We start from the raw sequence: 15,166 nt of genomic DNA, 5'->3' as shown, positions 1-15,166 counted from the left end.
GGTTGCAAAGATTATTATTTTAATGCTTCAAATTTGAATGTTATTTGCATTTTTAACAACAAATATATGTTTTAATATGATATGAAACATGAATTCATATATTTAAAAATGCAAATTAAATTTTTTTAAATGTAATTGATGTATCCAAATTAAATTTAATATCAAGAAATCATTAATATTATGATAAGCTATTCGCATACTTATTTATTTTCACTTATTTGCGAATGAATTAGTCTACAGAAGCATTTGAATGCAATCAAAGTAAAAAAGTATGACATTTGTTGTTATTAAATGATAGAATTCACTAAAAGTATATAAATGTGTAATAAATAAAATAATTTTGTGATAAAAATGATAAATGAGGTTTATCTATTGTCAATACATTGATCATTTTCATTTACACCTGAAAAAACAGCCAAAAAACAGAATTTTTGTAACTGGGCGGGACTACCCGACACATTTTGAAACGGGCTGAAAAACATGTTTTTTTTAAATTTCTATTTTTTTAAGTTAAACTATTCTTTTTTTGGTTTATTATTTTTGCATTATTTAATGCGATGATAAAACAATGAAACATGCAAAAATATTGATTATTACTCAATATTATACAGAAATATAAGCAATACTCCATAAGTGGGCATGACTACCCGACTCTCCCCTATAGCTTTTCATCTTCAAGGAAATCTACTATTTTTAAAATAAGCAATTGTCGAAAGTAAGCAATTGTTTATTTCACACTTTTTTTGTTGACTTGCCACGTAGTGAGTATTTATTTTCAGGTCTAATAAAAAGGGTTAAAGAGTTTTGCAGTTTGAATTTTTTTTTTTAAACATATGATAGTTTGCTTGAGAGTGTTTATGAGCTAAACCTCTTTTGTTAATCTCCTTCTCACTATGTTACTTTTTTCTTTTCGTGTGGCTCTACCAAGATTTTTTGATGCAAGTATCGATACCACAATTTACTCATTGAATTTCATTGTAAAAGATGTTACAATGTTTTAAAAACATTTTCAAATTAAATAGTTTAAGTTTGAAATAAATATACATTGTTTGATAATTTTAAGTTTGGTTTTTCTATTGTAAATATAATTTCTTTTACAATTTCTGATATAGCTCTTCATCTTCAAGAAAATCTACTATGAAGAAATTAATTTCAAGAGAAACGTCTTCTCTGAGCCAATTCAATATTTGAGAAGAGCAGTTGGATACTACACACACTATGGAATTGCACACTATGATGGACAGCTGGTAGTTCTAAGTTCGATCCTTGCAGTGAATGTATACAGTGTGGATATTCAGCAAGGACCAATATAAATCTGCCATAGCGAAAAGTTCTCATGTGATTTTTCGTACTCACATTATTATATTTATTTCGTATAAGCATGTTGCTGAACATTTCATAAAAGCTTTGAATTACTGCTTGGAAATACAATTTCAAGTAAAAAAAAACTTACAATTGGATGAATAAACTCAAACTGCATCAGATATTTCTAAAGTCATGAAAAAAAAGTTATTTTATTTAATAACAATTATGTACTTTTAATTTGTGTTTTATCAAAAGGTTATCGACGTTAATTTTAAACAATGAAGGTAATGTATTGCATTTACAATTGGATGAAGTTTATTTGATAGTGTGTTTTGTTTTTCAATGAAATTATTAGGCTGTGAAATAGTTATGTTTATCTTACATTTTTTTTTCTTCATTGCTGTAGTGTGTAATTTTTTCTACGACTTAGTTATAAATCTTCAACATTTTAAAATTTTGATTTGTCAGGTATGATATTTGTATTGATAAAATGCAACGTTAACAAATCTTTATGAGTGCTTAAGTGTCATGAAAAAAGTTGAATATATTTAAATTTTGGTTATTTTAATCAGACGGCATGATATCGGAAACAATTTTATTTTAACGCTGATTTTAAAGTTTATCTCAAAATTGTAAGTACTTTTATTATTTTAATTTCAGAAATTTTCTCATGATTATTCATTTGAAAGGTTAGATAAAATGTTTGCTTTTTTATTTTCATCATGTTTAGAATAATATAATTGTCAAATAATTCTAATCGTAAACATTTCTTTGACTTTAAGCTGAATAACAGAAAATTTTTACATGATTATTCATTTGAAATTTGAGACAAAAGGCTTGCTTTTTTTATTTATATCATGTTTAAAATAATTGTCAAATGATTCTAATCGTAAAAATGTCTTCGACTTTAAGCTGAATAACATTTAAATGTAGAAAATTTTCACATGATTATTCATTTAAGATATGAGACAAAAAGTTTGTTTTTTATTTTTATCACGTTTAAAATAATATAATTGTAAAAAATTTCTTTGACTTTAGGCTGAATAACATTTACATTTTAATGATAATTCCCAATCAATGCAGAAAAGAATAATGCTTAAACTTTCATCTGAAAGGTTTGTATATTCTTTGCAAATATTAATTTTTAAAATTTAGCTGAACATTTATTTACATTATTGTAAAAACAGAAAATTTAAATCAACGTAGAGAAGAACCTTGTTTAAATTTTTATATATAAGGTTCTTTGCTGAAGCAACTTTTTTAAATGCATAATATATGTTTTTTTACAGCTAATTCTTCCACACCAGGAACTTGGACTCCAGCATCTGCTTAATTTTTTTAATTTTATTTTCTGAAAAGCTCTGTTTAAAATGTTTTCATGTTACACCTGTTTTTTTTTAAACCTATTTATGTCACAATGCATACTATATAATCAGAGAAAAATGTGGAATGGAATTGTCTTAATCAAAAATCTATTTTGTAATAGTAACTGACTCAAAAGAGTAATTGATTGTAGTCAAATTTTGATCATTAATATTAAAGGCAACTTTTGAAAGATAATGTTAAAAAATTTATTATTTTTTCGTCTCATTCCTGTATGCAATTATATGTTTGTGCAAATTTAATTTAGATAAAACATAATATTTACTGATAGTTTTGAAATTAAAATGTTATTAAATTTTTTGCAAAGATTGTTAGTTTAATAGAACATAACACCTTTAAATAATTATTGAATTGTTGAAAGTTTCTGATGTGCCCATTAAAGTTATTATAAAACAAATATTAGCAAATTTCATGATATTAGTTGCTTTCCTGGTTTCATTCCCTGGAAAAATTTCTACCTTGCGTTTGAGTTTTGTTTTTAGGTGTTTTGCTAAATAAAATTTCAAATACTAAAAGAATAAAGTTAAGTAAGTATTTCTCCGTTTAATTTCAGTGGAAGAAAAAATTTGTAAATCTATTGAAACAAGTAATTTGAATATATTTAAATTATGTTCTCTATTGTGTCAATTATTGCAAAAAATGACAACTTAAAAATGGAACAATGTTATTTTAGAATTATAAGGTGATATAGATATAATAATAATATAGAATGTTAAGTTAAAATTTCCGCTTAGTTCAAATGTAAATATATAACTTTATATTTATATAGTGTGGTTTTTATTATATAATTTCAGAATATAAATAATGAATGATAATTGTGAAATTACAAATGGCTTAAGTTGCACATTTAATATTACGAACTAACAAATTAAATTGAGATTTTGATAAAATAAGCCCAGTTTTTTAAAAGAAAAATTAAGAGTACATTTTAAAATTAAAGACTTAAAAATTATTAATGATATATAATTTGTCAGAAAACCCACTGTATGAATAAAAGAAAAAAATATCAATAAAAGTTGCAATAAAATATTATTTCCTAATTAAGTTTGAAGTATTCAAAAAAATCAGCTGAACATAAGATATACTTTGGAGTAAGGAGGAGAAAAATGGAAGGTAGCAGAATTCGCTAATATAATTTTATTTAGTATTTCTGTATTGCTAAGTAAATAATGCATGGAATGACATAAAACTATTGTTCTATGTTTTACTGCTTCACAACAATACAGAAAATTAAGTAAAATTGTATCGCCGAATTATTATACTACCATACATATCTTCCTCTTGCTTACTCCAAAAAAATAAAAAGCAAAGCAAAATAATATCAGAAAATACAAAATCTATTATTATATAGCATCAAAACTAATGCAAAATAATATTATGGCGAACGCTAGATAATATTAGTTTGCTTAGAAACTAAAATTACATAATGCAGAGCAAACAGCGACCTCTTGTATCTCTATATTATATAGCATGAAAACTAATGCAAAAGAATATTATGGCGAACGCTAGATAATATTAGTTTGCATAGAATCTAAAATTTCATAATGCAGAGCAAACAGCGACCTCTTGTATCTCTCTAATATTAGAAGTTGTGCAAGATAACGTTAGATTTTGCCGATTTTCTGATGTTATCTAATATTTGGTGCTACTTGGGGTTATCCTTAATATAACCTCTTATCTATAATAAAATATATAGTCCAGTTTCAGCCTTTACCCAGATATGTTGATGTATTTCTTGTGACCGCCAAGCTTAAATTATTGGGTAAGTCTTTAAATTACATCAAATGGAGGTTGTTTGGAAAGATATTAAATTGTTATTAATTAATATAATTTTCATGAGTTACTGTCCAGTAGTTTAATAGCTGACTCACCTTGCTCTAATTTAATGAGCTAATAAAGCTGACTGAACTCAATTGAATTTGCTTCAACCTTGTTTTAAATTATCATTCCAATCATTCTCCTGAACAAATAATATATTCTGATAACACTTCAAGTAACACATTTTGATTATTCCGATTGATTCGTTTTTATGTAAATTGAAATTCTTGTATCTCTCCTCATATTCAATTGGTATAAAAACTGCACATAGTGATTTATTAATCAATCCCACCGTGCTATATCATTTTTAAATAGGGCAAATCTTGATATAAGATTCAGCACCACATCAAATGTATTATGAAATAGGAATGATATGGCAACAAGTTACTGCTCTTAATTTAAAACAACTTATTGTGTTTGATTATAATAAATTTATTCATCTATAATTTTTTTGTGAATAGAAAAATATAATTTAAATGTGTAAACAAGTGTTATTTAATCAGAACTTTTTTTTTTATCTGTAATTCATTCCCCCATGCTTTTTAGCAAAATATTTGTAGCCTAACCTAAATTGTTGTAAAGTTTTCATAATTTTTTTTTTTTAATTTTAGGCAATAAAACATTTTAAATAATCAAAACAATATGAATAAAGCTCAAATAAAAGTACAGAAATGGACCTACTATAGTTTCAGTTTTAGAAACAAAATTTTTTTCTCAGTGTCTAAACATCAAATGGCAGTAGTCCTATCCTACTATCATTTGGTGTCTTTTTTTCAATGCGGAAGGGTATTGTTTATAGAATTGCAACTATAGTAGACCGTTTTCTATACTTGTATTTGTGCTTTATTTATGTTGCTTTGCTTTATTCATGCATAGTACAGAATATCAATTGAAAGGAACATTTGTTTATAAAAGTGGCTTAAATTACTACTCTTGATATTTGTGAATCCTGTTCATTCTCTCTGTATTTCAAATGTCAGTGACTCTTCATTTTTAAAATATTGCATACTAAAGTGTTTTATTATTATTTAAGTATATTGGCTGCTTGGATCCAGCACATCGATGAAAAGTTAGGATTTTGATTTCGGATCTCAAATTGCTAAGCATGTTGTTTTCTATAGATTGTATTAAAATCTTGCATTAAAATGTTGAAATATCTCACAATTTAATTACGTTACTAATTATACCAATAAAGATACTTTTCCAAGTTCGAGTGCACTGATATCCTAGAAACTCTGTCAGATTAATTTTTAGAATATTTTGTTAAAAAAAATCCACTTGTATGAACAAAAAAAAGAAAACTGTCACCCACAGGAAAAAGTCCTGAAATTCCAGTTTTTTTTATTTGCTGTCACATCAATAATAACAATAGAAAATGATTATGATAAACCTTCAAATGATTGTACAAATTTTTTTTTAAATTCAATTAATTCGGCTCATGAACAAGGAACCCTTGCTAACTCAATCCCCGCTCCAGTTTCTTGATAGTCATTTTTGTTTTTTGATGATAAACAGATTGTAGCTTCAAAACTAAAATGTATTCAAAAAATACCCCAAAATATTTCACTGCATTAACACAAATTTGCTTCCATAGATTTAACTACCAATTTTCTTTTTGATAAAATTTAAAACTAATATAATTGCTTGCTTAATATTGCTTTAGAATTTAAATAGTTATTTTGTATTCATTATTTTAAAATGCATATGTTTACTGAATACAGTTTTACATTAAATTTGTCATGAAAATTAATATAACTTAATAAAAGGTAACCTATTTATTAACATCACAGTAAATAATTGTATAATGGTAGCTAAATGTCTTGATTATGAAATGTTACATAATAAGGTAAATATCCTGCAGTTACTTTATAATTGATTAAAAAAGAACTTTAATTTCAAACCTTCGATTTTAAAAATAATCAAAATAAAAAAAAATTTATTATTATTTTCCCTTTCTTCTAGTAGCAACTATTTGTTAAATAAATTTCATTAGTTCAAATTAAGTTGTCCCACAATTATTGTCACATAGAATTATTTTCCACAGAAATTTATTTATACAATTATAAATTTCCCTCAAAAATATTGCAAATTCTTTTCACTGTGATGTCTTTTTTTATGAGACTTTTTTTTAATTATTATATTTTATCTGTAATTAATGTGCTGTCAGTTTTATCTTTGCTCGGGTATCTTTAAAATACTTGGAAAAAAATTTCTTTTTTTCTGTGACTAATTGAATGTTTCATATGTGTTATGAAATCTATGTATTTTTCTGTGCAAAAATACATTTGAATTTTATCGCGCTAATGACTGTGTACGAATTTTTATTTACACTTATTTTATTAAAATTACATTATACAAATATAAGCTCCCCGAACAAAAAATTAGTCACCCTTGTGCACAAGCACCGATGAATCGTTAGGTTTCGTCAGATGGTGCAAAGTGGTCAAGTGACGTGCTCAGCATGCACGCTGCTTCAATGTGATTACAGGTAAGTAGCAATCGGTGAGATATTTTTGTTTGAAGCTGGAATTGTGTGTAAATATGGATAAGTGTAAGGGTATGATTGAGTGGTAAAACGGAGCAATTGAGTTAGGCCGTGCCCATGGTCAAACAGTAAATGAAAATACTGGATTTGTTGGTGTTTCGATGCGGACTGTTCAACGCGTCTACAAACAGTGGTGTAATACACGTGGTCACGAAAGACGACGTCAGACGTAAGAGGCCATTGTTCACACAGGCACGTAAAGCTGCGCGACTTCAGTGAGCTAGAAATCAGCGAACGTGGAATGTTGCTGACTGCCGAAATATTATATGGTCTGACGCAAGTCTGTCCTTTTTTAAGGGCGTTTTGCTTATTATAGATTGAGACCCCTCACTGAGGTGGTCACTAACATGTTTATTTGAACATTATGGGTGATTATATGTAGCCTATCAGTTAACATCTTCATGAAAAGTGTGTTGTAGATACCACTATTTTTCAGGATGCCAACAGCAAAGTTCATCGGGCTGGAAGAATATGAGACTGGTCTTATGAACACTCAGACACTCAATTACATCGCGACTGGCCTGCAAAATCACCTGACTTCAACCCAATTGAAAATTTGTGGAACATGTTGGATCAACAGGTAAAACGCCAAAATCATCATTCTCGCAATTTGGTTTATTTACGCGATCAAATCCTCAGCGAGTAGCTTTAACGGGATTCGACGTACCAGTAAAACCTTGTGGACTCACTTTCTAACTGAATCCAGGCGGTTATCGAATCCAGAGGCGGTGTTACACGCTGTTGAATGATGTTTTTCATGATTTCTCTAGGGGTGACTAATTTTTTGTTCGGTGTGCTTATCATATAATGATAATTTACAGTAATTTTTAAGAATTGACACTAATATTTTATTTTATGTACATTGTAAAATCATAAAAAATATATGTATATTATAAATCCGTATTTTTATCTATACTGATATATTTAAACTATTAAATTTTTATCAATTGTTTTACTCCCTTTGTTACTTTGAGAATTGTGATTTATGTGTGTCATATAGCTTTAAAATAATGCGAATATCAGTTTTATTTTTAAACTGGTAATCATAAACATTAAATTAATAAATTTAAAATAAGATTCTGTTGTTGTTCATTTACGTCGCACTAGAGCTAGAGCTGCACAAAATAAGATTAAGCATATTTAATTAATAACTTTAAAATAGTACACATAAACTTATTTATTTACTAACTATAAAATAGTACACATAAACAGATTTCAGTAAATAATCCCGTCAGTAAATAATCCCTCAATCGTGCTAAAGTTTAAAAAAATTTTTTAAAAAAGCAGGGAAAAGTGCCTTAAAAGTATGTACATGTCTTTTCATAAAAAATTTACAAAGTAACTACATACACACAAAATTATGAAACAAAAATAATAAGTTTCTATTTATTGAAAAATCTTTATTCATCAAACGTGAGTACAAAAATAAATTTGTTCTGGGAATATTTGTTTCACACACCAATGAATGTGATGCCTCTTTTCTCAATTCTATTCAAGAGACTTGTATCCAAAAAAGCAGCCCCGGGTGTCAATACACCCCCACTAATAGAGAAGAAAAAAAAATAATCAAGATTAACACCAACACAAAAATAATCTTGCTTTCTGTAGATAAGACTTCGTATAAAACTGGTATGTGTGGCAAACATACAAAACAGTGATGAAATTTTTCTTAGCAATTCTTTTCTATGTATTCTTTACAAAGTAAATGTATTCTTTAGGCAATAAATTTGATTTTTAACCAAGATTTCTTTTTCGAAGAGATGGATAATATTTAATTTATTTGATTTAAAGTTTTTTTTAAAGAAACTCTGATAACTTTAATTTACAATTAGTTACATTTTATAAATATTATTAAATATAAATCATAATAATGATTTCCAACTATATCACAGCATTAAAATATTTTTTTATTATAATGCATGATTCTAATTTTATTGAAAATGAAGTAAAAATTTGCTATTATTAACTGTTGAGAAACAATCCAAAACAAACAAATGGTAAAAGTTATTTCACATACCTTCTTCCTTTTTAAAAAATCCTTCTGAAATGGCTAAATTACTGTGTTGCCTTATACCTTACCTTAAACAGCAGATTAAGAAATACTTCTATATTAAATAACTTATCCATCTATTAAAAATATCACTATAAGTATAACAGCAACCCCTGAATTTATCTGATAACTGCTTTCCTTAATACCATATTAGGATAAAAATCCTGAAGAGAACCTTCATGTTTTCCCACTTAAAAAAGTTCTACTTTATTTTATAATTCTTTATGTTTATATATATATATATATATATATATATATATATATATATATATATATATATATATATATATATATATATATATATATATATATATATATATATATATATATATATATATATATATATATATATATATATATATATATATATATATATATATATATATATATATATGAAAGGGTAGTGATGTTAGGCCACGCAGATAGCAGTTGGAAGGCAAAAAATATTTTATTAACTTCACATAGTATATTTAAGACATTTTCTAGCAAAGGCGGAGCTCAATTCGCACTCAAAAACTGTGTGCTCAAGTTTTTATCTTAGGGAAAGTAGCAAAGGAATTTCCCTCTATTTTGTTATATTTGAGGGGAAAAGGGAAGTCCCAAGGATTAGTATTGGTTTATGAAAGAGATCGCGCGTTTCCCACACAAAGCAAGGGAAATATGTCCTGCTCTTAATTAAATGCATAGTTGAGCCAAAAATAGATTTAAGAACAGGATGTGGCTTTTAAAAGTGTGAGAAAGTATTTCAAATAGAATAATTAATTAGGAATAAAGTAGGAGTTGTTTTATAGCAAAGAAACTAACATAAAAAGATTAATAGAAGCTTTTTATGTTACATCCCCCCTCGCCGAAAACTTTTATCTAACATCAATAAATTTTAAAAATTATCCCTTTGCAAAACTTTCCTTATGATGACACAATTAAAAAAATTAATACTAATATTTGTAATATCAACAAGATATAAAGTAACATGAATTATAAAAAAAAAAACACATTTGCACACTATGTAAAAAAAAATTTCATACAGTGTTAGAGGAAGAAAAAAAATTTGAAGTAGCGCTACTATCGAAATGAAGTGTTAGATCTCCATTTTCAATATTTTTTGTGATTAAGTTTTTTCAGTCCTTCTTGATAATCACAGTAAATAAAGTTATTCCTCATACTAACACAATTGAAATAAACTTTTCACTTAAGACAAGAAAATCGATAAAAATTTCCTAAAAGATGTAAATATTCATATTCAATAACAAGAAAGATACAAAAATATGAAAATGCAAGTGATATGAGATATAAAAATACAAATTGACACTTTTTATCAAAAAAAATTTTCAATATAAAATGTAAAAAAATTTTTGACACGATGGTCTTTAATCTGAAGTTTAAGACTTCAGTGTTATTAGGGAAAATTGTTTTGTTGGATTAGGGGCTGTATTCCCCAAAAGGAGGAAAACAGTCCCTATTCTCAACAATAATGTGCTGGAAGATCCTAGATTCAACAAGGTGCATAAATATTTATTTTTTTGGTTTTCACCAGAGACAAAACTACCATCGCCCCATATCCTACTAGATTTGGGTAAACGTTGAACTTGAAGAAAATTTGAAAAGTCGGATCTTCCAGAAAAAAGGGGACCACATGTTCCATTGAACCATGTGTATTAATGTCATATTTGGTATTTATAATTTTATTTTAACAAAGAAAAATCATTGAATTTAATATAAAATATAGTCAATTCCATTTAAATAATTACATGTTTTTTACTCGTGACATAATTTCAGTTTGTGAGGTGGGTGGTACCTTCGCAATTTTGATATATGAACTATTTCTGTATTTTCTTTATTATGACTATTCTTCTTATTTATTTTATAATTAACATCAGAAATTTTTTCAAGAATTATATATGGACCGGAAAAAGTTGGGGTAAGTTTCCTAGTATTGGGGTATTTAAAATCTTCACTCATTACGGTATCATTTGGGGAAAATTCAATATGAGTGAATCTTGCATCATAATAAATTTTATTTTTTTCCTGATATTGTTTAGTTCTTTCAACTGCAATTTTCCTTGCTTCTTCTATTGGTGGAAAAATTTCTTCAGATAAAGGATGATTAAATGGGAGAGCGCCAAACATTAAAAAAGCTGGTGGGAATTTAGTTACTGAATGTGGAGTTAAATTATATTCTTCGGTTACTTCTTTTAATAATTTAGGCCAAGGAATTTCTTTTAGAAGAATCATTAATTTCACATTTTAAACGTGTTACAATGGTTTGTCCTAAACGTTCAACTTTTCCATTAGTTTCGGGTCTATGGGCTGTAGTTAACAATTGTTTGATTTTGCTATGTTTAAGAAATTTTTTAAAGTGGGAAGAAGTAAACGCGGCATTTCTATCACTCAAAATACTTTTGGGGGTTTGAATTTGAAAAATTTGGTGCAAAAAATTTACATAGGTTTCCGCAGTTATTGATTTAGATGCATAAGACCACATATATCGAGTGTGATGATCAATTACTAAAGTTAAATATTTTTTGGTAGAGTTGTAATAATTAAAACCACCTACACTATCGATTGCAATTATTTCAAAAGGTTTGTCAACTGGGGGCATTTCCTGAAGTAACCCAAATCTTTTCTGTCTAGGTTTTTTATTAATTTGACAAGTATGACAATGTTTGTTAAAATTTGTAATGTCCAAAGTAATATTTTCCCAATAGTAAACAGGAGTAAGTAAATTAACAGTTTTTTGAATTCCCGGATGGCCAAATTTTTTATGAGTAATTTCAAGTAATTTATGCCTTAAAGAAAATGGAACAACAATTTTGGTAAAACCCTTTTTACGTATACACAAAACATTATCTATTTTACTAAAATTTCCAGTTAAATTATCATTTTGTTGGGCTTCGCGAATTTCATCTAATTGCAAAAGATGAGAAAAATGGCTTACATTATTTAAATCAACATTTGTTTTCAAAATACTATTGTTTTCAACATTGTCAGGAATATCTCGGGATAGCATGTCAGCTTCAAAGTTTAAGGTGCCTTTTGTGTATTTTATATCATAATCATACATACTCAATAGTAAAGACCAGCGGAACAATCTACCTTTCAGATTTTTAACATTTTTTAACCAAACTAAAGCCGCATGATCTGTATGTATGGTAAATTTATTTCCAAATAAATAGTGATAAAATTTGTTTAATGCATCAACAATAGCAAGACATTCCAGTGCTGTGATTGCATAATTTTTCTCATAGTCTCTAAGAGAACGAGAATGGAATGCTATTGGATGTAAGACACCTGAAACATCTGGCTGTTTCAAAATTGCTCCAACACCACTTTGACTTGCATCAACAAAAATATGACATTGTAACTTAGGGTTAAATATTTTCAAAATTGGTTTGCAAACTAAAGCATTCTTTAAAATTTCGAATGCCTCTTGACATTTGGGAGTCCAACACCAGGTTGTATTTTTCTTTAAGAGATTATTTAAAGGTGCTCTAATTTTAGCATAATTATTTATAAATTTATTATACACATTTATTGAACCTAAAAATCGTTGAAGAGATTTAACATTAGTTGGAGTTTTCAAGTTTTTAATTGCTTCAATGTTGTTGTTATCAGGAGTTACTACACCATTAGATATTTCATAACCTAAAAATTGAATTTTAGTTTGCAAAAAAGAACATTTAAAAGCTTTTAATTTTAAGTTTTCAAATCTTCATATTTCAAAAATTTCCTTTAGATGATTTAAATGTTCTTCAAAATTATTAGAATAAATTATGATATCATCAAAATAATTAGCTGCAAATGAAACTTTATATTTAGTGAGTATTCTACGTATTGTTCTTTGAAAAATACTAGGGGCGTTCTTCCACCCAAATGGCAATCTTAACCATTCATATAACCCACTATTGGTGACGAAAGCAAGTTTTTCAGTGTCTTCAGGGTTGATTGGAATTTGCCAATAACCACTTACCATATCGAGTCTACTAAAATAAACACTTTTCCCTAATTTATCTATAAGAGTTTCTATAAGAGGTAATGATTCTGCATCCGATTTAGTGATTTGATTTAATTTTCTAAAGCCTATACACAATCTACTTTTTTTATTTTCATCTTTTTTATAAACTAAAGTTACTGGAGCAGAATAGGGAGAAGAGCTTTCTTTAATTATATTATGCTTTAACAATTCCTCAATTTGTTTATCTATTTCCTCTTGTTGTTTTGGGGAAGTTTTGCATGCTCGTAAGGATACTGGTAAGTCTGATGTTAATCTTACCCTTTGAGGTTCAATTCTTATTGTCCCTACATCATATTTATCTTTAGCAAAAATATCTGAAAAATCTTCTAAAATTTCCTGAAGTTGGGAATTTTTTTCATCATCTTGAATTTGCACAATTCCGTCAACATGATTATGACAATGTTGTACACCATTACCACATTCAGTCTCGTGAACACTTGAAAATTCAAGATTATTTTCAGTTTTGCTTTTTAAATTTTTATTTTTAAGTCTACTTTTTGTTTTATTTTTCTTAGAATTCTCTTTGTTTACATTTTTATTTTTGTTTATTTTCACGTCCAAAATTTTATTTTCTTTCACTATTTCATTTTGTTTATTATTATTTGATTTAACATTTTTTCTTTTATTTCTACTTTCCTTTTTATCTTTATTCTCATTATTGGTATTTTTATTGCAATCATTAACCTGGTTTTCAGGAGAAATGTGTAAAGACAAGTTGCTTTCATAATCCGAAAAAGTGATCAGTTTTCTCTGATTTTGCATTACAACTCGTTTATCACAATCAATCACAAATTTAAACCCATTACATTCCTTTAAACCCAATATGGCATAAGGTAGATCAGTATTTAAAATATAAAATTCCACTGACCTAGCTATATTTCCAATTTTTAAATTTAAAGTACAAGTGTGGTTAAGTTGCAAAATACCTTTTGTTTGCAACACAACAAACATTAACAAAGTTTTTTCTTTCTTTTTGGACATTAAGTTTTTCAAAAAGCGTAGCCGGGATGATATTTAAAGTACTACCTGTATCAATGTTTAACAGGATAGTTTTATTTGTCAAAATCGTGTATTTGTCACTTTCATAGTTTTCATTTTTATTTTGTATGTATCCGGATACTATTAATTGTCAATTTTGTGGTTGTTCACTTTCTTGTTTAGGCTGGGTTTGATTCTCAGCCATAAAAGAATTAGGTTTGATTATACAATTTTGGCCCCAATGATAAGCATTGGTTATACCAAGCTTATCACAGTATTTACATGGCTTAGGAGGCAACTCCTGGGAAGCCTGGGCGAAATGACTAGTTTGTTGTTTATTTTTATGAAACTTTTCATTTTGAATTTTAGGTCTAAATTGGGATTGTTGGTTATAACTTTGACTTGGCCGGGAAAAATTTTGATTTTGTCGAGGATTATAATTTGGATTACCCGAGTTGTTAAAGAATGGCCGCCTTGGTATCCAGCCTTGGTATTGTGGCCTATACCCATTAAATTTGGATTCTGGTAATTTTTTAGTTTCAGTTTGGGGTAAGACCGTGGGTACATCATGTATTATTTTTGAAACAATTGTGAGCCATTCAATTGGGGTTTTGGGTTCTTTTAAAACCAAAAGTGTTTTAATTTGGGGAGGCAAACCTATAGATAGAACCTCAATTATATGATCATTACTTAAATTTATTTTTCGACCTAACTCTACCTTTTCAGTAAAATATGAATTTAGGTCTTTAGCTTGCCCAGAAAATTTTAAATTTTGAAAATCGTTGAAGCCAAAGGGAGGTGAAAAATAATGTTCTTGAAAAATTTCAACTAATTCTTGATATGTCTTACAATTAAGGCAGTTATTAATATACAATTTCAAAGCTGAACCTTTAATGAATTTTTGAAAATTTTTAAATTTCCAATCGTCATTTAATTTAGCATGGATAGTTAGTTTTTCGAAATGTTTGAGCCAGGCTGTGAATTGAACACCAATGTCAGGCTCAAAGATTAGTATGTCTGGTTTATCCTGTACATTTTGATCTATACTTAATTTTTGTAAATTATCATTTACTTC

At 27.5% G+C, this 15,166-nt stretch overlaps 1 protein-coding gene across 1 annotated transcript in view; it reads right to left on the bottom strand.

Annotated features, from left to right (window-relative positions):
* Nucleotides 1-8,428: 8,428 nt before the first annotated feature.
* Nucleotides 8,429-15,166, bottom strand: part of LOC107457316 (saccharopine dehydrogenase-like oxidoreductase) — a 66,232-nt gene continuing 59,494 nt past the window's right edge. The window contains exon 12 of the mRNA XM_087149774.1: nt 8,429-8,593. Coding sequence (XP_087005900.1) covers nt 8,503-8,593 — 91 coding nt within the window. The 3' untranslated portion in view covers nt 8,429-8,502. The remainder of the gene's footprint in view (nt 8,594-15,166) is intronic.

The sequence above is a fragment of the Parasteatoda tepidariorum genome, chromosome 8, assembly GCF_982258835.1.
Source record: "Parasteatoda tepidariorum strain Cologne lab strain chromosome 8, Ptep-v5.0, whole genome shotgun sequence".
NCBI classification, from domain to species: Eukaryota; Metazoa; Arthropoda; class Arachnida; order Araneae; family Theridiidae; genus Parasteatoda; species Parasteatoda tepidariorum.
The sequence above is the reverse complement of the archived record's forward strand: the minus strand, read 5'-3'. Positions and strand labels throughout refer to the sequence as shown.